Below are 24,383 nucleotides of genomic sequence, written 5' to 3'. Positions count from 1 at the left end.
CAGCTGACTAGCCATCACAGGGCCAACTACCCAGCATGGTGAAAAGAAATAGTTACGAAACCCGCTTCATGAAGTATTTCCAACAATTTGGGAACGTTTCTGTTCATGAACACTTAAATCCCATTTAGGTCACTGCTATAAGACTTTGGCTCAATGTGGCTCTACTCCTCGGCATCACAGAGACCACTGTTACCTCCCTGTACGACGCATTTATCATTCCAGACTTTTGATTTTCCAATGTTGGTAATTCACTGCTTTTGCAGATATTAGGGAATTCTCTGAACTTTGTTCCAATTTTAGGTAGCTATAACACGACACCTGTTGCTTTGTCACGCCTCAAGTGACTGCGACTGAGTCGTCATTGATGGGTGACAAAGTTTGCCACCAAAGCATGCCACTGAATACACTCCATGAGATACAGTACATTCAGAATATGCTTTACTGAAAAATAAATGGACAAGAGGGCGGTTATTGTAATGCCCTAGTAGTTAAATAAAATTAACTTGAGATAGTTCACGTCTACAGACAAAACAAGAAATGCCCCTTAGACTCGAGGTTCTGTGGCTACCTGAGCTCTCAAGCCAAGGCTTTCATCTCAAAGAGCAAGAACGAAGCAGATGGCAAAGGGAAGTATTGGGGGAGGGCAGATCCAATTAATTATTCAGCAAAGGTCAGAAGCGGAAACTGAAACAAAACTGGCCACATTGCAGCTGACTCAGATGTCAAAGATTGGACAACCAGCGTGAGGCAAAAGTTTTTTGGGGGGATCTAACATGAGATAGATCTGCTCCATGCGCCTGTGACCTGCGACCCGCTACCCGTGATCCTAATTGTTTTGTTCCTTTTTATAGCCTCTGTTGTTTTCTCACACCTTTCTGAGCCAAAGGAGAGTTGGACAAAAGGAACAACCACACTGGGACTGATGAGAAACACTGATAAGTGATCGTGAGACAACCAAAGAGTTTCTGTATTTTCCTCTTGGGAATTTCTCACGTCTGTTCCTACAGAAGAAATATTAGGGGGGTTGTTTCGAAAAAACATTTTATGGGCGTTTTACATCAAAAGTGTTTTCCTCATGTTTATTTACAAAACCAAGCTGATGGAGTCTAGGCTATGTATTTATTTCATGGAGTAAAGTATATGAAAAAAGATTGAATCTATTATTTTTCTCTAGTGGTAAAAAATATAAAGAACGTGTAACATATACAAAATACAATCTGACACAATCTTATATCTATACTTTGGGTCGAATATTATGCTTTAAAAAAAGAGCAGAAATGACCAAATAAGGAATAATGGGCAATACGTCATGAGAGATGGGCCTGGCGAGAGAGTTGTTACAGTCCTTTCGGTGGCTCATGTTTTGGTGTAAGTAGTCAAGATTTTGAGGGGGATCTCACTGATCCCAGCAACTCCATCAGCATGGATGGTGAATGTCGCTGCCTACCTGCCTTCCCTGGGAAGGGGTGTCCCATTTCTGCTGCTTTATCCTGGTGTTGTTGCTGTTGGGAGAAAGAACAAGGGCAGGTCTGTTCCCGCTGCCGCTCTCCCTCATGATCCCCCATCAGCATATCAACCAGAAAACCAAATTGTCAACCAAGGGAATAATCAACATCTGCCTTTTTAAAAATATCTCCCAAAGGGCTATGTGAAAATTGTGCCAATTGCCCTCTGCAAAAAAAAACCTCAAAAAAGATTGTGTATCCTTCGAAAAAAATATCAAGGCAATTAACAGTTTCACATGAAACAAAAACCTCTTCGCGACTGTGAGTATAACAAATGAAGCAAGTAGTCCATATATTCTTTTCATTTAAAATAATGCAAATGACAACTTACTTATATAATTCATCCGATTTTGAATTGTCCACGTCCACATCACTCCTCGACAGTTGCACTGAAATCAAGGTCAATTGTGAGGAGAGTAATTATATTGTTTTGAAATACAGGATGTAAAAGCAAACAAACTCGTCATTTTATCACCCAGTTTTTTTGTTTTCATGACAGCACACGAAAGTTGTATCACCATTTTATCAAATTGACTCACCTGGATAAATTAAGCTAAAATATAAAACGAAAAAGTACAAAAGCCTTTCCCAGCTAGTAAGTCCTAAGTAGGGATCCATTCGTGTTTTGCAGATCCTCAGTCAGGTTTCGACAGCATCACCTGGTGAAATCCCCCCGGCTGGACTCCCGCTGCTGCCTGCTCTGCTCCATCCGGCTCATCCTCGAGGCGCTTGGCGAGCACCTGAAGAGCTGGTGCACTTGCTCATTAGCATAAAATATGCATAGGCGGGTGAGTTGGTGGGCGGGACCAAGCCAGTGATGTTGTTGAAACACCTCTGCGGAAATATTCAACTTTACTAGTGTGGGCATGCAATAATATCGGGGTTAGCATGTCTGCCGCAACTGAACTCTCAGCGCAAAAGCGGAGCTGATCAACATGACCCCTGAACAATCCCCGAAGAAAGCCACAACTCCATTTTCAGTGCGGTACGCTCAGTGTCTCTAGCTGCCCTGGCTTCGATTGGCGTGTGAAGGGCATCAACCACCCCAGTATGCTTTGCGTCACACAGTAAGGGAGTTTCATTTTTCAGATATGGGAACAAGATCAGAATGGAAACGTGTAGGGAGGAAGGACATTTTAGGGACTCGACATTGAACCAAAACATTAAATCGACCTGCTGTGCATGTACTTCAACCATAAATTCATGGGCAAACAAGTGTCCATTTAACCAGGTTTAAGAACCAGCACCCACACACGACAACTCGGGAATGTTCGTACCCCCCTTCATGGTGTATTTTCTCATTTTCGGCAACCATAGTGTGAGCATTTCTTTGCGCTCCACCCATTCCCATTTAGAGCAGGGTTCAGATGTGCATTCACCAGTCCTGTGTTTGTTTTTGCGATGAATTCAGTTGTCTTGAGTTGAAGCTTAGGTTGAATCTAAGAAAACGAAAAAGCACAGGAGGAGTCTGAGAAAGGGCATTCTGGTTTATTTTCAGGTAATGCAAAATATGCACACTTTTTTTTTAACGTGTCTCGTATTTGTACAGTGGCAACCACTCATGTACTGCTGCATGTGCTTAAACAATGCAGTTACTCAAACGGTACAACAGAGACAGAGAATCGGATGTGGTCGATTACGGTGCCCCTAAGGCAGGCATGTCCAGCTCCGGGCCTAGAGGCCCACTGTACTGCCTGTTTTCCAGCTCTCCCGGCTGCAACACACCTGATTCAGATGATCAGCTCATCAGCCAGCTCTGAAGCAGCATTAGAATGATCCTGATGATTTGAATCAGGTGTGTTGCTCTTGGGAGAGCTGGAAAACAGGCAGGGCAGCGGCCCTTGAGGACCGACTTCAGACACCCCTGCCCTAAGGGGACATGGAAGAAAAAAAAACCTTTGCGAGTTCTCGCAGGTTTTTTTTTTCCTTCCATGTCCCCATGGGAGCTCCGTAGTCGGTACAGAATTAGGGTGAGGAATATAATGCTCAAAGAAGCCTTAAAAGAAATACTGTACTTCGAATAAGGATAGAGTGGTAGTGAGAACGAAAATGGGTAGTGAGGAAGTTAAACTAATACTTAAATTTAGTAAGGAAGACAAAGACATAGGTTTTAGCCCTGTGCTGTTCAATAAGGAAATACATGCATCCATCCATTCATCCATTTTCTCATCTGCTTAATCCTCACCAGGGTCGTGGGGGTGCTGGAGCTCGTCCCAGCCGTCTTCGGGCAGCAGGCGGGGGACACCCTGAACCGGTTGCCAGCCAATCGCAGGGCACACAGAGACGAACAACCATCCGCGCTCACACTCACAACTAGGGACAATTTTGAGTGTTCCATTAACATGCAATGCATGTTTTTGGAATGTGGGAGGAAACCGGAGGACCCGGAGAAAACCCACGCAAGCACCTCTGCACCGTGAGGCCGATGTGCTAACCAGTCGTACACTGTGCCAAGCATTTCAGTCATTCCAGGAAATAACTTCATGGAAGGAGACAACGGCATATCTTCACACAGTCCATACAAACCACGTTGTGTTAAGTGAAGTGATTTTTTTTGAAGAACTGAATGAATAAATATGGTAAATATGTTAATGATCTTGTGAATTATGTTTTTCCATTCACGGTCTGCGTTTCTATGGTTCGCCATTGTCAAGTGAAGTCGCAAAAGTCAGTCAGTGAACCGGGGTCCTTTTTATTTTCAACTTCACAACTTGGACCTCCCAGTTTCAAGGAGCGTTGTAGTGCGCTTTACCTGTTTTGAGATTCAATCTGGTCAATATGGGGGTGGGACAAAGGGAAAATGGCGTTTTAGCAGGTATTCAATTTATTTGTTATTTTAAAAACGATTCAACTTTTCTTTTCAATCTTTGGTCGCAGGAGAAGTAGATTCACTCAGAAACGGCAAATGTTTAGTTATTTTGTAAGTATATTATTTAAAATTTGACGCGTGGGATGTAAAATGTCCTCCAATTCTGGAATGACCCCACATCATGAAATGTTTTAAATAGATACAGCAGTTAACAAAGTTAAAATGTAATTATAAAGCACTCGCTTTCCCTGTAAAACTAAAAACAGCATTTAAACACAGAGTCAATAACGACATGCAGCATTTCAAAACAGAATCAAACAAATTTATTTGAGAGAATTGCAATGCAAACAAGTAAGACACTTTTCTCCTGCATCATCCATCCATGATCTGAACCGCTTATTGGTTCTAAAACAAATTGTGAACAAACCAGACTTGTATCTTGATTTGTTTTTTTAACTTAACAAAACAAAAAGAAGCTTGACATACTTATCTAAACATCTGATACTGAATGTTGCGGCAGAACTCACCTAGGATGCAGAAAATAAAGCAATGTTGCATAATCATCCATCTATCCATTTTCTAATCCGCTAATCTTCACAAGGGTCGCGGGGCGTGCTGGAGCCTCTCCCAGCAGTCTTCGGGCAGGAGGCGCAGTACACCCTGGACTGGTTGCCAGCCAATCGCAGAGCAGATTAAAAAAAACAAAACAACCATTGGCACTCAGTCACACCTTATACTACCCCTGAAGTCCTAAAATGTGAGCCAACGCTATGACCGCCCACAAATGTAACTAAATCATTAAAGGCAAAAGAAAAACGTTTAAAAATTCAAAGCTTCAACAGCCCAATTTGTTCTTGGTGACCACAAAGTGTTTGGAGCAAGCTGTCAAATCGGTCAATTAAAATAACATGGCATAAATAACAGAAAGATAAAACTATTTGACAGATTACACTGCTTTAGGTTGTCAAGCAGTTACTCAGTAGCAATGATGACCGTTGGGTACACACATTTTTTTTTTCACCCTTCGAAAAACATCATCCATTACTAAAATAAAAACCTTTACAAAGGTTTCAATGTTGGGCAATATTTGACTACTGGTATATAATGTTGAAGCAGTGACATTGAACATTGAGTTAACATTGAAACTTCCTGTAACATCGCAGCAAAGTAAAATCATGGACACCGTTCAGCGCAGGAATTCATATTTGTGAGCCAAACATTTCATCTCAATGAATTTTCATAAACAAACTGAACTTTACCTAAACTGGATGTCAACCTCTTTCAAAATGTTATCTTGCCTCTGCTAAGCAGTCGTTGCTTTTCCAGATCCTTACAACAAAAAAACAAAAACAAAAAAAAACAACCTTGGGTAGGGATGGGTCCCAAAGAAGGTACTTTTTTCCCCTCGTATGAACCAATTTGGGCCAGTACTAGAGAGCCAAATTGGGTAGTACACATGAAATCAAACGATACCAGGTTTCGGTTCCACAGTGAGTCTTTCAAGTCTTGACTGTGCGAGAGACGCTCAACTTGAATGCCACAGTACACGCACATCAGCATAATGACTTCACCCATTCATGCAGGATTTCACACACTAAAAGTACATTTCAAGGTTTCAAAAGCAAGTGGGACTCGCCTGCCAGCAACCCAAACAAATAGTTTATGAAGTACATTATCGTGCTGGTGAAGCCTCACACTTTCTAGCTTTGGTTGAGCATTCGGGGGAGAAACTTTCCTGTGCTGTCCCCAGATCCACACAATAGGTGTGGGGCTGACAAGGAAAACGAGGACGCCACTTCCCTCTCTGCCCGGCACCAACAGAAAGGCCCGTCTTCCCTCACTAAATTGAATCATGCTGGGAGCTGCACGGCTTTACCATCGTTCCAATATATAGACATTGTGTTTCAGAACAATATTTAATATAGAGTAATACTACATTTTACATTTCATTTATAATTTCATATGGGTGAAATACCGAAAGATTTTAGCCAAAACATGGTGAGCATTATGCATCAGTCGGGTACATTCAAATGATAAATTTTACCCCAATTATTCTTCGTTCTCATTCACATTCTCTTCCAATTGTGTTTATTTGCACTATTTCAGTCCAAGCTGCATTTTCACTCATCATCCAGCATAGTTTTTGTATTACTGTATCACTTCCTTGTGTTTTCATTGCAAAAAAAAAAAAAAACAACTTTGCTTCACACTTTGTATTTTATAATAATTTGTATTATTTACTGTTAATTGATGTTCAATAAACAAACAAACAAATGCAATGCCATTATTTTTACTACAGCTTCTCTGGCTCGTTTGAGTTGAATTGTGTTGTTTTGTTCTTTGTCCAGGTTTATAATTTAAAACATTTTTAGATTTTATTGTTTTCATATTAAATAAATTAGCACAAAAGTACCCAAAATTGGTCATGTTGAGTACCGACCGGTATCAATTCCCAGGTATCGGCAATCGGAAACGAACCCGTTCAAATGTGCAAGGTACCCATCCCCACTCTTGGGTTCAAATTCAAAATTCAGATTAACAGAGAACATGCATGTTCTGATAGTGTTCAGTGCGTGTGAATGTGTATGAGTGTGTGTGATTTTTGAATGGAGACTCCTGCGAGCTCCCTGGAGAGTTGCGTTATCTGGGCCGGTGGTTGGCAAGCAGGAAATCTTTGTCTTTGCAGGTCAGGCAAAGTTTGAGGTTCCTCAGAGACCCACCAGCAGAGTAAAAGGCCCAAATGCCCATCAGGAACAAGATTACATAGGTGGGAACCAGGCTGGCAACATACTCCGGGTTCTGGAAGGTCTGTGAAAGGAGAGAGATCAACTAAAGCCAGTGGTAAACACTGAAATGCCACTTCATTTTTGTATTTTTCAGATTATTAGAATTTTTATATGAATGGACTATCAATAGGCCTCTCGAGGCTGAAGCTGGGGGCACCCATCTTACAATGCCATTCTTTCCAACTACTTCGATTATTATTTCACTAATAACACTGTACGAAGAGTGTGTTTAAGGCAAGGATACCTGTATGAAGTCAAAAGAACACACTTAAATGTTTGGATCCACCATTGAGAATGTATTACCAGAATATCATGAATTGTGACCTGAAGAAGTTAGGTTTATATTTCACAGGAATTTGCTTTCATTTCATGTCATGAATTTGCTTTCATTTGATAGTGAATATTTAAGTAGCATTCAGAGATAGATCTTTGGAGAGAAATTTTTAAATTGCATTTTTACCGATAAATTGTAGTGCTTCTCCCAGACTTATTGGAACAACTGTATGTCAAACATTGCGACAGTTCTTTTGACAGAAAATAGTGTGGAAATACGGCGGAGAAATCAATGTATTAACGTTATGCGGAATTAGCAATTGGCAACGTTTGATGGCCGCCAGTGGTTTCAGTCCTCTCAACGGCAAGTGAAATCGTTAGTTCATTTATATGTAAGGCTGTACCCTAACCGCACTTTCACTTACCAGACAGGAAACGACCAGGTGGCTGATGACAACGGCAGCAACTGCCCACCACTGCTGCTTCTCACAGGCGTCAAAGAAAACCACGCCCCAGAACATATGGAGAAGGATAATGGCCATCGTCATGAATGCTAGGAAGGGAAAAGAGAGAAGAGTGAAAATGCATGCACTGTGCATTTCCCTTTTTCCACATTATCAGTGTACGTTTTCATAATATATCAGTCTACCATACAACATGAGAGTGGGGAGATGTTTGTGTATTTTGTATATAGTCCCGTGACTTCAATCACAAGATGTGGCTCAAGAAAAAACAGTTTTGTTTTAAAGCATGTTGTGATAGCCATGTGAATGAGGGACAAAGACATAAATGGAAGGAAAAGGAAGATACTGAGCTGGAAGAGTAAACATCTGGTCATGCTATGCTGCTCCCTCTCAAAAGCAACAAATCAGTAAACAATCACGTCAGCATTTGCCAATTCAGAGATATCGTCTTGAAACCTATTTTATAAATACATTTTCAAAATTATATTTTTTCTTTTCTTTCTTTTTTTTTGGACTTCAGCTAAAGCAATAAAATATTTGCTTTGATGGCATCTCGTAGAATCTGCCCAAAAACTGTATTTCAGTGAGTTGGGGAGCTTTAGTTACACAAACGTTGTACTTTGCCACCATCTTGTGGCATCCAAAGGTGTAAGTACTTTTACACGGTGGCAAGGAGTGGCAGCTGCCATCCACATTGCATCCTATTGCGCCTCCAATTGAGCTCCCGACATGTGACTGATCCCCCTGTGCTTTTGTTTATGATGGCGGGATCAGAGTGGCAGCAGGTGAAGGGTTTACAATGGAAAGTAGTACTGTAATATAATTTATCAGTCAACATTCCATCCGAGTGAATTCACATCTCAGTTTGATGAAAAGAAATATTGAGAGACATGTGCAAGCTGGACCGTTTCATAACACGATAACTATCACAACGTCAGGTGGAGAGAACTACAATGGTGAGTCCTGGCAGTCTTAAAAAGGTTACAAGATCAGGTTATGGGCCGTGTATACTTCAACTTGCATGGCTTAATCTTAGAGACGACGAAATGCGGCTCATGAGAAGGCAAGCCTCAGGCTTGCGGGGCATCTTTCCTCGTTTGCCATGGGCAGGCGAAGAGTGGAAACCAACAAGGCGGCAGGCTCCACGGCAAAGCAGTCAAGTGGATCTGCGGACACCTCTGCCTCACTGCCGGGCGGGTGCCTTGGCCTCGCTCTTGAGCGGGCGCACCGGATATGGAAGTGAGTGGCAATGGTGCGGTCACTCATAGCCTCCCAGTGCTGGAGAGCGACCCGCGGGCCGGAGGAGCCGTCCCCCCGAACGCCCGTGGAAGGCTATTTTTCTCTTTGCAAATCAACAAGTCCACAATGTCACAAATGCTGCTCTGCCGTTGTATTCTGTTGCAAGCCGATCATGTCCAGCTGCTATCTCACAGTGAGGTGAGATGGATTGCTCTCAAAAGGACTGGCCCTAAATTATTTGTTTTAAGATAAGATAAGATAAGATATCCTTTATTTGTCCCACACTGGGGAAATTTACAGCCTCCAGCAGCAAGAATGTGGGTAGAAAGAAGAAAGAAGAAAAACAAACAAACACCGTTCAATTAAGTGCAATATAAATACAAAATGGATAAATCGCAGTACTATTTACAATTGTTTTTCACATCATGTAATTATTATTATTATTATTGTTGTTCTTTTTATTCAGCAGCCTGACAGCAGTCGGTAGGAACGAGCGTCGGTATCTCTCCTTCTTGCAGCGCGGGTGTAACAGTCTCTGGCTGAAGGAGCTACCTAGTGCTGTCAGGGCGGGCTGGAGAGGGTGGGAGGGACTGCCCATCATAGCCTTTAGCTTAGTTAGCATCCTTCTGTTGCCCACCTCCTCCAGAGTGTCAAGGGAGCAGCCCAGGACAGAACTGGCCTTCCTGACCAGTCGCTCCAGTCTCTTTTTGTCCCGGGCTGAGATGCTGCCTGACCAGCAGACAATGCCATAATGGATGGCCGAGGCCACCACCGAGTTATAGAAAGTCTTAAGGAGCGACCCCTGAACCCCAAAAGACCTCAGTTTCCTGAGTAGGAAGAGTCAGCTCTGTCCCTTCCTAATCAGAGTGTCCGTGTTTGTAGACCAGTCCAGTTTGTTGTTCAGAAGAACACCTAGGTACTTGTAGGAGGTCACCCTCTCTATTTTCTTTTAACGAAGGAATGAAGTCTTCTCTTTTCTTTTAGAGAAACATTCAATGTTTTAAGTTTTTAAACTCTAAGTGTATTTGATTTAGTTATTATTAATCATAATTTCTAAATGGGCTGTTTTGTACGAGAAACGTTGGGCTCGATGGTATTTCCCCAGTGTGGGACAAATAAAGGGATATCTTATCTTATCTTATTTTGTAAAAAAAAAAAAAAAAGTTGGGCCCCAAATTCAAAAAGATTAAGAACCCCTGGTCTACAGTGTGGTCAGGCAAAGAGAAGCATGAGGACTACAAAACTGCTGAAGCATGAGAAGAAAGTGTTACCTGAAGACAAAAAGTAGTGCTGTGAGTCTCCATGGATCCCAATCGTTCCTGGGCCAACAGAGTCAGCCAGAATGTTCACCACAGAAAACGCGCCACTCATGAATCCAAAACCAAGGCCAGACACTGAAACAGATGACAAGCAAAGGAGCATCTATATGACAGGAGCTACACCGCAGACATGGCGAATTACTTAGCATTGCTCAATACCAACAGCAACCACAATGCTAATTTCTAAAACATAACTACAGTACTTCAGAGTATGATTTAAAAATCCCTAAATGTGTATCCCTAAATGATCACAGTATGCTTTTGTAGTCAGGATTCTGTGCTGTGGAAGTAGCATTAATATAAACAGTTAAATCAATGGATTGGAAAATCACTTTTTAATAAATGTATGTACGGTATATCTTAAAATATTTCAGGTGAACAAAAATGTGGTTGTTTCATTAAGTTCAGCGCAACCTTGATTAAAACACATTTTTATGATGTTGTCTTATTTCTGCAAGTGTACCATAGGCCAGTTGTCGGATGGAGATGGGCATGGTTTCCTCCTGACTGAGGGTGAGGAGCCCTTCATTTGCTTTCCTGCAGACAGAAATGCACAGATGCCATACAACAACATTGTGAACAATAGGCATCAATAAACAATATGGGTACCACTGGCTGAAAGATGACGTGGTATGAAAATGATCCATTCCTAGAAAAGAGGGATGGTAGAATGGTGGAACAGAATGGTGTATCACAGCAGATAAACAAAAGTGTTGCAATATCTTTTCAGGGAAGTTGGAGTTGGTGGGTGGGGGTTGATCCGTGCAATTAAGAAAGCGTGCTGATTTTCTTCCACTGCTTTGAAAATGAAATACTTTACCCTTTAGACATATGGATTGAAACACAATGATTACCGATAATGGAAGTATGGTACCGTAGTTCCCACTGAATGCAGCAAACAAGTTCAATCTCGGATTAGAAAGATTTTCCAGCTCTCCAAAATAAAATACTGCTCTGTCTCCATCCAAAATTTTCAGGGTTGCCACCCTATGGGAATTCACTGAATTTATCTGAATTTTCATACACAAACCAAACCATTTTTTGGACTATCCCTGACACTATACGGGGTATAAGTCGTACCAGTGGAAAAAAGATGGATGGATGGATGGATAGATGGATAGATGGATAGATGGATAGATAGATAGATAGAAGTCAAAGAAAAATCTAAACCAATGTGGAATAACGGAAATTATGTTAAAGTCTGGCCATTTGACCTCTGAAGTTATGTGATTTTTGAGAAATTTTCCAGAAAGATTCATGAATTCCAGCCTATCCAAATTCACAGGGAATCAATCATCTGTAGAGTTTCCATTATTTGCAGCAGTATTGTGTAAAAGCGTCCTAAAAACTGTGTGGGTGGGACATAGCTTACTTCAGCAGCTTGTAGTAAGCGAAACGGAAGGTCTCTTGCAGGAGCACAGATAGCACCACGCCAAAGATGAGGAGGCCTTTCTGCTGAACCGCACTGTCCTTATTACTTATCTGAACGGAGATGAACCAAACCAGAGAGGACAGCAGGAGAGACACAAGCCAGAAAAATGCTCTGGAAGAAAAATAAGAAAGGATGCAAAAATATGATGGCACTTACTAGTGATCATTATGTGTATTTTAAAATGTTTCTGAACAATTTCATTTGACATTTGCAGAAAGAAAAATCAGCTTTGAAAGTGAATGCACACATTCCAAACTAATCTTGATTAGTTTAGAGAAACATTGAACTAGCTAACCCTAATTAAGGTTGCAGTAGAGCCGGAGCCGACTACCCAAACTGACATTGGGCGAGCGGCAAGATATGCCCTGGACTGGTCAGATTGCTAGTCATTTGTAGAGCACCTTTTAACGATTAACCTAACATGCATGTTTTTGGAATGTACCATGCTACATTTTGTTTGCAAGTTGGTCAATGAGGTAACTTTGCTCTGCTGGTATAAATGGCTTGAATGTCTGTGAAGCAGACATGTTAACCAATTCTCCAGGGCTCCACTCTGCCCCTACATGGTCACATTTTGCTCCTAAAATGTGAGAAAGTGCGAGTAAATTTCTCATCTATAAACTGTGAGCGTTATTGAATGATTAATTTTTTTATCAAATATTTCTTGTTTGGCTAAAAATACTATTTTTTTTAAATCACCGAACTAACACCAACAAAAACAGGATGTTGTGATGACACAAGATAAAAAAAAGTGTCGTCAAGATTCTTTATATGGAAACACTTCACTCGGAATTAGGCATACGACTAGTCATGTTGAAGCGGTGCTAATGGTAAAATATATTTTTTCAAATCTGCTTCTATGCCTGTCCTGCAAACTATGTCTTCACACAGTCACTGGCACTGTTTGGGGACCGCCGCCATGAAGCAACCCGAAAAATTCTGTGCTGTGAGTGTACGTACATTGTTGGAATGCCAGTATTTTAATACTTTTGTCATTGAGTATTACTATCCATCCATCCATTTTCCGAACCGCTTGATCCTCACTAGGGTCGCGGGGGGTGCTGGAGCCTATCCCAGCCGTCTTCGGGCAGTAGGCGGGGGACACCCTGAATCAGTTGCCAGCCAATCGCAGGGCACACAGAGACGAACAACCATCCACGCCCACACTCACATTTGCAAAAATGCAATGTCTTCATTTTTATGAAGTTTGTAGAGTCATAACCAAAAATGCAATTGTACCGCATAGAGACGGTAAACACGAGATCATCATGATACCAAAGTACAACATTATGAATTCTTTGAAACACTATACTTATTCAAGTTCCTTTTGAACTAAGCAAAATGTATTATTTTAAAATAAAAACGGTGCAAATGAATACATTCAAGTATGACTTCCTAGTATAAACAGTGTATTGGAGTTTACTTATCATACCCTGTTACACATAACTGTTTTAACATTTAAATTAAGTATATGAATTCTGAAAATGAACTTCAAATGTGGGTATCTAGACTGGCTTGATAAAATGTGACGAATGAGTTCTCTTTTTTGTTAGTTTTTTCAGTTAAATTGTGGTGCATTTGATGAAACCATTTTAAATATGATTGAATAATGGAAAAAAAATGTCTAAGTCCCTACACACAAGTCAAACTCTCTCGTTCGCATCTTTATGTATACTGTACTGCTGAATGAACACTGACGTCAGGTTTACCTCCCACAAGCTCCCAATTAACACTGTGGGAAGATAAATGAATCGAATTAATGTACTATTATCCGAGAGCAACTACATTTTTTTCAGACAATAGTAAATACGCCATTTGTAATTGTGATGATTCACACGATGATGATGATGACTGTTCTATAGAGATACGTGAACACGAGGTAATAGGATCGAAGGTGTTTGTTTGTGAATCGACAAAGAAGGCTAATAAATATAGCGAGATCGGCTAGCACGCTAGCCTCACAACGACTCGCGTTTATCGATCTGAACACGACCAAATTAACGTTGTCGTCCCCACAATAAAAGCCTAAAGCTCCCACGGGGAAGCAAAGCGACTCACCCTGCTATGAGAAAGATGACCCTCAGAGGCTCCCGGGCGATGGTAAATAGGAACAGAGCGATTGCAGGGCCGAAGGCAATGAAGGTACAACCAAAAAACACCGCCGCCGTCATTTTGGGGGATTTTTGGTGATTGTGCAGGAAGACGAGCCGCCCAAAAGCGCGTTGTACTGACTTCTACACGATATTTCGGACACTTTTTAAAAAGGACTAACAACAGCAAATTCGCTCTACTTCCGCCAGTTTCAGGCGGCTCTCGTGATGTCACGTGACCAATGGAGGGGAGACGTCATCGTGCAAAAACTTTATTGACAAATTTCAAACAGGGAGTATTGTTTTCTAAATATTTACATTATTTGGCTCCGTCAAAGGTTTGAATTAATTTAATTTTGTTTTTGACCAGGCTCAATATTTCTCATCCCCTCTCCTCTCCTCTTTTCTTGCCTCTTGCCTCCCCTCGTCTCTTCTCTCTTTCTTCTCTTCTCTCTCCTGATATGTAGAAAAGCAGAGCCTGGAGGCGCAAAACCAACTCCAGGTTCATTATGACATATCCAAAGACAGTCTTCACATCTACAACCAGGAATTTAAAAATGCAAGACAATTATTCTTCTCAGAGGTGATCAATAGAAACAGTAATAATGTCCGTACATTGTTTGTTGTTGTTGACAGACTGGCGGCATTAGTCCCTTCTGAACTGCTGTGCAAGTCATACAATGACTTTGCTGCCTTTTTCACAGATAAATTAAAGCATAAGGCAAAAAGTAAAAGGCTCACTCTCAGGAAAAAAAATGACAGTGTTACTTGTGCCATGTTGTTCTGTAGTTAGTTAATCTTGAATGTGTTAACGTTCTAGACAACAATAGTTTTGAAATTAACATTCACAATATTCTGTCTTGATATGGTTCCTTCACAATTTTTCTAAAATGTTTTTGATTGCAAAGCTCCAAAAGTATTAGTCATAGCGAAAAATTCTATTGAATCCAGGAGGTTTCCCCAGGCTGCAAAAATTGCAGAAATAAAAGCCCAACCCGAATTATTCAACAGTAAGTAACTACAGGCCCGTTACAAATCTTCAGGTTTGGGGGAAAAAACATTGAAACGGTTGTTTTTCAACACATTCACAGTTTTATGATGCAAAATAATCTCTTAAATGCATTTCAGTCTGGATTTCGACCACTACTCAGCACTGAGACCACACTTATTTAAGTAATAAATACGCCTTCTGAATATTGATGCCTTTAAAACCACGTCTTGGTATTGCTAGATCTCAGTGCTGCATTTAATATACTGCTCAACAGATTAAAACAGTGGGTCGGATTTACTGGCACTGTGGTTGGTTCAAATCTTACTTGCACGATTGGGATTCCTTTGCCTCAGTTGGTAGTCATGAGTCTGAGCAAACAAAGATCACATGTAGGATTCCATAAGGGTCCATTCTTGGACCACTTCTATTGGTCCAAGAATGGAGATGATTATGGATATGATTATTACACACAACTTTACATTTCAGCATCATCACATGACTGTGGTCTCTTACATTCATGAAATGTATTCATCAAATAATTTGGTGCATGGACCAGAATTTTACCCAGCTCAATCCAGCAAAGACAGAAGTGATTGTTTTTGGCCCCAAAACTGAAAGGTCTGAGATCAGTACTCGCATTAACGCTGTGTCATTGAAAGTTACAAATCAATTCAAAGCTCTTAGTGTAATTATTGAGTCAGAACTGAAAATTAACCAGTTCAAAGCACCTGTTGGAATCATTTTAATCAAATTTTATAATATGATTTTTGCAATGTGTTCATGTTTTTTTCTCTTTTTGTAATGCTTTTAATGTTTAATGTAGAACAGTTTGAATTGTCTTATACATGAACTGTGCGATACAAATAAACTTGCCTTGCCTTGTAACAGTTATTATAAAACAGGAAGTATTGATCAGGGATCCTTCCACCTCCCGTTTCACCAACTAGTCTCAATTTCCTGATCATTTTCCTGATATATTATTTTGTGTACTTTACATAACATTGTTAACAATATGTTTTGATGTAAAACACTGAAATGATGACGCTCAACACCAGAAGAATTCCCAGGAGTTTAGGCCTCTGTCTCAAACATTTTCTTCCTGCCATCCATCCCGGCTTTGTCCTCAATTTTCTTTCTCCAGTCCCCGGTTTGTTTCTCCTGAGTGAGACATAAGCAATCAGTTATGGTAGTTATGCTTGGGCCTATGTGTTTTAAAATACTACTGTTTAAGTGAACTAGAAGAATTAAATCCGGGAAAAATGTCAACTTTGCTGAAACAATGTTATCAGCTTCTTGTGTGTGATTTACCAACCTCGTCTTTCATCTCCTTCTTGACCTGCTTTAGGTTGCCCCTCAGGTCCATGGACACTTTGTGTTTGGACCCCAGCAGGGCAGCTAACATGGCATCAGCTGACATTCGTACCTTCTTCAGGGTCGGCTTCTTAAACTTTCCATTGAGATCCTGAACCTTTAACTTCAGGTCGTTGATCTGATAGGGCAGGGTTGTTATCAAAACAACAATATTACTTTTATATGGCAAAAATTTAAGACATAACTGCAACATTTTCTTTATCATTATTGATGTGGTACCAAAAGATGCAGATTTACCTCCTGGTCAGACTTCTTCACTTTCATTTCCATGTCGTACCTTTCGTCATCTACCAGATCAATCTGCTTGTGAAGTTGCCGACAGAGCTCCTGGCAATGCATAATACAGACAATGATGAATTTGAAAAGTATGAAGAAAGTTGCATCTATTTGCTGAGAATACAGTGTTTTTGTGCTGCCCCTTGATAAGAGCCAGATGTTTAATCACATCAGTGGCTCCTCAACCTTTTACATGTGAAACAAATTTTCACAGACCCCTAAACAAGAGACTACATTTCTTTATTGGGACGTTCAAGTAATTCATGTATTTCATCAAATTTTTGAATGTCATGACAATTAACATTTAAAAATCTGAACTTAGATGTAATTATTGCTATGCTGCTGTTCCTCGTTTGTCCATCCATCCATATTCTAATCCTGCATTCATTATTAGGGTGACAGGTGAGCTGTAGTTTTTCCCATCTGATTTTGGGAGAGAATCGAGTGCGTATACCCTGTAATGGTGACCAGCAAATTGCACGGCACATGAGGCTGTGCCCTGCGAAGGCCGCATTTTCGGCCACATGATGCCCAAATTCACCACGGTTTATGCGATCCACAGAGGCTATATGAGAATGCGCCTTTCAAGGTGTCGAAGGACTCAAACTCATACCTGTCAACTCATACGGTTTAGCCATAGTTCATACGGATTTTGTGGTGAATCTTATGTATATGGCCGTATCGCGCAAATCATACGGATTCTGAAAATTTCCGGGTTTTTTTTTTCACCAACTCCAAATGATTTGGAGTTGGTGAAAAAAGTAACGCAGGAATCCAACTCTGAACACAGTAATGCCACTAAGTAGAATGATGATTAGACATTAACCAGACATTGTATTATGGAGATCTACAATAAATATCATTGAAAATTTCGTGGGGTTTTTTTCTGCCGTTATTTTGACATATAAAATGCTTTGGTATGTTATAAGGATTTTTTGCTCTTTAGAAGGATTTTTTTGGTAGTTTATACAGGTTGGCGCTCCGAAAAGTTGACAGGTATGCAAACTGCGAATTGTCTTTCTATAATTTGGAAACCATATGCAGTCAAGTCATGTGGCCCAAAAACGCAGGCAACAATGCAGCCTGTGCATTTGGACACAGCCATCATTTAGACCAGGGGTGTCCAACTGCGGTCCTTGAGGGCACTGAGCTCTGAGAAGCATGCTAATGATCCTGACCATTTGAATCAGTTGTGTTGGAGAAGGGAAATATCGAAAATACACCCCTGATATAGACAAACACCACTTCAACACCACTCATTTTTCTTTTTTTACTCAGTATAATCCATCTATTTTCTGATCCGCTTTATTCTCACAAAGGTGGGGGGGGGGGGGGGGGACACCCTGAACCAGTTTCCAGCCAATCGCAGGGCACACAGAGACGAACAAAAATCCACACTCACAACTAGGGACAATTTTGAGTGTTCAATCAGTCTGCCATGCATGTTTTTGGAATGTGGGAGGAAAGCGGAGTACCCGGAGAAAACCCACACAGGCCCGGGGACAACATGCAAACTTCACACTAGAAGGCCGGAGCTGGGATTGAACCCACGACCTTTACACTGTAAGGTTGATGCACTAACCACTGGTCCACCGGGCCACCACCAGTATAATCCCTCATGGGGAAATTCAAATCACTCTCTGCTGTATATTTGTGTTGCACAGTACTTGAAGAACCAAATCACACAGATGCAAGTATGGCAAGGAGAGCTGTCAGAGTGATTGGCGCCCGCCTACGGACAATTTAATGTCCAAAGAATACAACATATATGTTTTTAGAATGTGGGATGAAACAGGAATACTTGATGAAAATCCGCACAAGCATGGAGAGAACATGCTAACTCCACAGCAGACGGCCGGTGGTGAGATTTAAACCTCGAACCTCAGAACTGTGGGTTACAGGGCCAGACACGGCCACTGCGCTGCATTTTGTCCCTGTGATTTGCTGCATATTATTGCTGATAAGATTTGCTCTCTCTGTGAATGAAGGCCATTTCTAGATTTTGTGAAAGATTGAATCGAATTATTAAACTGATATCTGTTCATAGTTCAGACAATCCATACATCCATTATCCGAACCGCTTATTCTCACAAGGGTCACAGGCGTGTTTGAGCCTATTGTGTGATTCCATCGACTGAAGAATTCATCTTATAAATGAAGTACAGGTACAGGTAGAAAAATAGTACTTGCTCATTGCTGAAATTTATAAGGCAAGATGAAAAGACAGCGGCCCGGTAGTCGAGTGGTGAGCACGTTGACTTCACAGTGCAGAGATAATCCAATGATCAATTCCAGCTCTGGCCTTCCTGTGTGGAGTTTGCATGTTCTCCCCGTGCTTGCGTGGTTTCTACGGTTTCCTCCCACATTCCAAAAACATGCATGGCAGGCTGATTGAACACTCTAAATTGTCCCGAGGTGTGTGTGTGGGCGCGAATGGTTGTTCTTTCTGTGTGCCCTGCGATTGGCTGGCAACCGATTCAGGGTGTCCCCTGCCTGCTGCCCAAAGACAGATGGGATAGGCTCCAGCAGCCCCTGCGACCCTTGTGAGGATAAAGCGGTTCGGAAAATGAATGAAAAGACAATATGTGTTAGTGATCATAAATCCAGATTCTTGTGGTCAAAACTGACAGAAAGACCATTGATTTTCTCCCCCTAATGAGGTGTCTTGCCTTTCATAACGTCATTGAAAATGATCATTTTGGAAATACTGTACTGATCAGTGAAATCAAGCTCAAAACTTGAATTAATTGTTATTTTGCTGTTTTAACTACATCCATCATCCGAACCGCTGATCATCACGAGGGTCAAAGGCCTGTTTTAAGTCATTTGCACATACCGTATTGTTCATTTAAAGTGAACTGAGCTTGGACCAAAAATTTAACCAAGAGAAAATGAATGCATTGACTATTTGTGAGCTCATGTGATTTTTCTCATCCAAGTCAAATCGGCACAATGGCAATATAATCCAAGGAATTGAAACATGGACTACTTCACGGTCTCATTGCGTAAAATGAACCCCAAGAAGCGGTAAAATGAACCTCAGGAGGTGGTTTGGTTTACATTATCTAGGTCAGAGTTCATTTTGTGTTTTTGACAGCTGATGATTGTAATGTGATGTTTACCTGCAACTCATGCACGCAGTCAGGGAGAGCGAGAGCAGGGCAGTTCTCCTCCATGTATCTGGTCTTCTCCTCCTGGGCCTGTTCAGCCACCTCATCCAGCATTGTCTGACCAATATGTAACAGTAAACTCTGAGGAGAAGGAGGAGCAGAAGGTTCAGCACCATAGAGATTTGTATTTGATTTTGCATTTGTATCAAATAGATTTAAATGAATATATGTACAATACCTGACTGGGGTTTTAAATTACAAAACCAATTAAGTGCAGGTTTCTGAATGCTAATTTTGAATAATTGAGACTGTTGTGAACAAAAATGATATATTTTTCGTGTTGTTCTGGTCAGCACCAAATTGCAAGTCATTCTAAATAGTAAGGTACGATTAGGGAATAACATACTGTATCTTCATCATAGATTCATCTTCATCTTCACTTCTGAATGGGTGGCGAACAGGCTCATGAAGCACGAAAATCCTGATTGGTCGCAGAAATCTGAAGTCTGAATTTAATTGTGTGATTTTCAACAGGCTGAGTCCAGAAAACTCACATTTTATTTAGCAGCAAATTTCCAGCGCTCTCTCAATGTCCATTTGTACGGTTTATGTGATCAAATCATCAATGTCAATAAACAAATGACATAATACAGCTCTCCAGAAAATCACAGTTAGTCATGACCGCCATCGTACTTTACCTTGAGGTAATTCCTCCGGCTTAGTGTCATCTTTTTCCTTCATAGAGAAATATGGGAGATTACTGTGAGTTTTGTGGATTAACAAATTAGATGTGAGAGAGTTGAGATGAGGACTTACTCTGCCATTTTGACACCGCAACCGATTCCTCTGTGGCCTGCAGGGAAGAAGTGAGATGAATGTAAATGCTCCTCTCTTATAGTGTGTGTGTGTCTGTGCGTGTGTGTGTTTGTGGGCATGCAACCAGTTGTCTTTGGAAGCTGTGGGTAGAATGTGGGATGTAAGAGGTGACAGCGGCAGCTGAGCAACAAATGTTCCAGGAATTCTCTTCTGGAAGCTAACAGTGAGACATTACGACAGTGCCTCACCTCAACTAAAAATGTTTAGTATTTTTAACAGTGAAATGTCTCTTACAGTGTGCTGTAATATGTCTAGACAAATCAATATATTGATTTTGGAAATGCATGCTGCTGGGATGGATGGGGTTTACGTCAAGAAAGGTCTGTCCACCCCTCACCCCCAATATGAAAATATACTGTAGTTTTATAATGTTATGTTGCTATGTTTTTTCTTCAGACTTTTTTGACAAAATGTGGGAGAAAGCATGGAAAGGAAGACCATTTTTAAAGAGACGATTGGTAAAATGTTATCTATATAAAGATAAAGCCTATTTTCAGAAATGTGTTTTTGGTTTTCTCTGTGGTAACAATGCTTCTTGAGAATAATTGCTATAGCAAGCACTTGAAAGCGCCCTTGGTTGCAAGCACTTGTGAGCACCGGCTCTTTTAAAATGGTCATTTGATTTCTGCTCCAAGAATTGGCCGTGCCTCATTAGTTCTACTCAACTAACCGATTAAATAGAAGCACAAGAAGACAAGCAACCAACCATTCATATTCGCATACACACTCTGTGGTCAATTTATAGTCTTCAGTTGACTTAATGTGTGTTTTAAGAATGTAGGAGCAAGCTGGATTACCTTGGGAATACCCATATATGCATGCCATGGGGAGAGCCTGCAAACTCCACAAAAGAAGGCCAGAGAAGAAAACACCTCAATATACTGTAACATGAATTCAAAAGAAGCATTGCCACAGCACAGAAATAAAAGCTATCAAACATAAAGCAATATTATAACTTTAAGAGCTGTACTTTGACACTGATAACGATGTGGCGAATCACTATTACAACAGTTCTGTGTGCTAAAGGATCATTCACGTGAGTCTGTCTCGTCTGTTGTTGAAACTGCAGGTTTATGTGCAATAGATGCTAGTTCAATATCAGGTTGAGATGACAGTGAAAGGGAAAGCAGTGTATTCTGCAATGACTTGCTTTGAGGACCAGAGCATTGGTTTTTTTTAAACCCTGAAGGCGGGGAAAACACCCAGAGCTGGTCATCAGTCAGTCAGTGAGCACATTTGGACCCCCCCCCCCCCCTCCCACACACACACACACACACTTTAGTCAATTTAGAGCCTTCAATGAACCTATCATGCATATTTTTGCAATATGGGAGAGAGCGGCCATACCCGAATAAAACCCACCAAAAGAACATTCAAATTCCACGCTAGACAGAACATCTTGACTGTGAAGCAGATTCACAAACCACAAGTTTCACTGTTGCATTTAACTTCTTTATTGTGTAGGTTGTCTACACAGGGCCCGAAGTGAGGATTTGTTCAATTACTGAAGGATCTCAACAGCATGATGCATCTTTGAAATGCAAGTTGGAACTAACGCTGAGAGGAGGGTGGATTAGTGTGGCTGATGAAGAGCCAGAAAAAGGCCCTGGCAGCTGTCACCTCTAAATTTAGGAGGATTTATTGAGCTCCTGGGTTCCCAATCAGCTGCTTGGTAGACAGGCATTCAATTTTGCCCACACAAAAATACAAATACACCTTCAGTTTAGTTTAAAGTGAGAATTATCTTGATCTATACTTATTTGTTCTTGTTACAGAAAACTCATGAAAAACTAGTACCAATCATTAAAACTATATAAAAAGAACACATATTTTGAAACCCTTACATAATCCAGAACCACTGCAAACTATAACCAGAAAGATTCATGCATCCATCCATCCATGATCTGAACCGCTTATCCTCACAAGGACATATTGTTCAGTAATACCTCTGATCGTGTCAATCAAAACAAAGCATAACTTTGTAAATGAGAAGATAATTACAAACTGTTCTTGTTTTGTATATCATTGTATCGTGGCAACCTATCATATTGTTGTGGCTGAAGGTCAGTGTGTACTCTACAGTGCACTATTTTCATGGATTTATTTATTGGAACATCACTTCACATCTGCTTTTATCAGCATTGGTAATCACCAAAACATCTCATCTGACTCCTATCAATGCTGAGAAGCAACATCTCTACTCTGAGCCCATGCCAGATGACCAAGCTTCTCACTCTATCACTAAAGGAGAGGCCGTGCAACAGAAACTTATTTTAGCCACTTGAATGCGTGATCGTGTTCTTTCAGTCATGACTCACAACTCATGCCCATAGGTAGCAGGCAGGAACATTCTTCAAACAGTACATCAGCTCCCTCTTCATCATGACAGACCGATATAGAGTGTTCATCACTACACGTGCTGCACCAATCTCCCGTTCCATTTTTCCCTAAAATACTTTAATGGCGTAATTTTAATCACACTAGTGGGGTTGTATAGAGCATATTATAGTATTGGAAAGAAAATTGTGAGGTTGACTTCCCTTTTAAGCAAATCATCTGTGACTGTTTCATGCTTCTTGCTAAAATCCGCACCCCAATTGAAGAAAACTGTCTTCGAGTAATGCTGAGCAATTGCAAACATTTTTCACTACCAAAAACCATAGTGGCAGTTTCTGTCATGTACATTAATTACACTGGCGGCAATGCACCCCAACATTTAAAACAAAAAAAGGTACATGAAATGGTTTTGTGTTTTGTAATGGCATGTCATGTCACTAATTGGTATTTTTATGGGCAACGTGTGCCCCCTTGTGGAGCCAGCCTCTGGAGAAGAGATGCATGGTCGAAATGGGTGGACGTGGGGAATTGTGCGAAATGGAAGTTAAACTTTCCGTAAAGATTCAGGAAAAGGGCAAAGCCATCAGCTGTTCTGAAAAGAAGAAACGAGCAGATTACGTAGGTATTGTTCTATAGTTACTATAGTATGTTGTTATGGGGAGAGTGGTTCCAACTTGTAATTGCTGCTTACTTCTTTTGTGATGTTTATTAGTATATTGCTTTATACGAGGTGGCCCGGTAGTCCAGTGGTTAGCACGTCGACTTCACAGTGCAGAGGTACCGGGTTCAATTCCAGCTCTGGCCTCCCTGTGTGGAGTTTGCATGTTCTCCCCGGGCCTGCGTGGTTTTTTTCCAGGCACTCCGGTTTCCTCCCACGTTCCAAAAACATGCATGGCAGGCTGATTGAACACACTAAATTGTCCCTAGGTGTGAGCGCGCATGGTTGTTCATCTCTGTGTGCCCTGCAATTGGCTGGCAACCGGTTCAGGGTGTCCCTCGCCTGCTGCCTGGGGACGGCTGGGATAGGCTCCAGCACCCCCCGCGAACCTAGTGAGGATTAAGCGGTTCGGAGAATGAATGAATGCTTTATATGAGCCCCTGTGAAGTTTCTTTTATGAGACTCTCGCTAGGATACTTACTTAATTGCATTCAATACGTGTTTTCTTGTTAAAATTTCAGTTAAAATAAACTGACACCGAATTACATATTTTTGAAAAAGTAATGGTAGCCTAAGCTTTATTATTTTCTTTTCAAATCACCAGGTCTTCAAGAAGCTCTGAGAAGCCTGATAACAATCTTGATCTTTTGAATAAGACGTGTTGGTGGACATCTAAAATGTGCTGGACAGGGGCCACCGAGGACAGGGGTTGGACAATCCTGGCGGAGGGGATTGCAACTGTTGATGATAACCTTTTGTCTATTTATTATAATGCTTGCTGAAATGATGGTTGTTTTTGTTCAACAGTATTTTGGGTCAGATAAAATGCTATTTAAACCAGGAGGTC

The 24,383-nt window shown here is 41.0% G+C and overlaps 3 protein-coding genes across 3 annotated transcripts in view; all 3 read right to left on the bottom strand.

The window, feature by feature from the left end:
• otog (otogelin) overlaps positions 1-2,123 on the bottom strand; it is a 50,102-nt gene extending 47,979 nt beyond the window's left edge. Inside the window, exons 1-3 of the mRNA XM_086107735.1 lie at positions 2,045-2,123; positions 1,837-1,894; positions 1,448-1,502 (exon numbers count right to left, since the gene is read on the bottom strand). Coding sequence (XP_085963861.1) covers positions 1,448-1,502; positions 1,837-1,894; positions 2,045-2,123 — 192 coding nt within the window. The remainder of the gene's footprint in view (positions 1-1,447; positions 1,503-1,836; positions 1,895-2,044) is intronic.
• Positions 2,124-4,614: 2,491 nt separating this feature from the next.
• Positions 4,615-14,139, bottom strand: aph1b (aph-1B gamma-secretase subunit). Its single transcript, XM_086106362.1, has 6 exons — positions 13,886-14,139; positions 11,768-11,938; positions 10,859-10,932; positions 10,348-10,470; positions 7,799-7,926; positions 4,615-7,122 (listed from the first exon to the last, which is right to left on the bottom strand). The coding sequence occupies exons 1-6, from the start codon at positions 13,996-13,998 to the stop codon at positions 6,955-6,957; spliced, it is 777 nt and encodes a 258-aa protein (XP_085962488.1). The 5' UTR covers positions 13,999-14,139; the 3' UTR covers positions 4,615-6,954.
• Positions 14,140-14,233: 94 nt separating this feature from the next.
• LOC147207262 (troponin I, fast skeletal muscle-like) overlaps positions 14,234-24,383 on the bottom strand; it is an 11,029-nt gene continuing 879 nt past the window's right edge. The window contains exons 2-7 of the mRNA XM_086106364.1: positions 20,482-20,518; positions 20,364-20,400; positions 19,678-19,806; positions 16,517-16,606; positions 16,221-16,397; positions 14,234-16,066 (exon numbers count right to left, since the gene is read on the bottom strand). Of these exons, the coding sequence (XP_085962490.1) occupies positions 15,980-16,066; positions 16,221-16,397; positions 16,517-16,606; positions 19,678-19,806; positions 20,364-20,400; positions 20,482-20,489 (528 nt within the window). The 5' untranslated portion in view covers positions 20,490-20,518 and the 3' untranslated portion in view covers positions 14,234-15,979. The remainder of the gene's footprint in view (positions 16,067-16,220; positions 16,398-16,516; positions 16,607-19,677; positions 19,807-20,363; positions 20,401-20,481; positions 20,519-24,383) is intronic.

This window comes from Hippocampus guttulatus, chromosome 3, assembly GCF_054856545.1.
Source record: "Hippocampus guttulatus isolate MCC_2025c chromosome 3, RoL_Hgut_1.0, whole genome shotgun sequence".
NCBI lineage: Eukaryota > Metazoa > Chordata > Actinopteri > Syngnathiformes > Syngnathidae > Hippocampus > Hippocampus guttulatus.
The sequence above is the reverse complement of the archived record's forward strand: the minus strand, read 5'-3'. Positions and strand labels throughout refer to the sequence as shown.

Bases quoted from the DNA above. Each gene is read 5' to 3' on its own strand.
- aph1b (XM_086106362.1), bottom strand. From the start codon at position 13,998: ATGACGGCGGCGGTGTTTTTTGGTTGTACCTTCATTGCCTTCGGCCCT. The intron at 10,471-10,858 runs GTACACTTGCAG...CATCTGTTTCAG, and splicing joins CATCCGACAACTGGCCTATG to TGTCTGGCCTTGGTTTTGGA. The intron at 7,927-10,347 runs GTAACACTTTCT...TTCCCTTCCTAG, and splicing joins GCACTACTTTTTGTCTTCAG to CATTCATGACGATGGCCATT.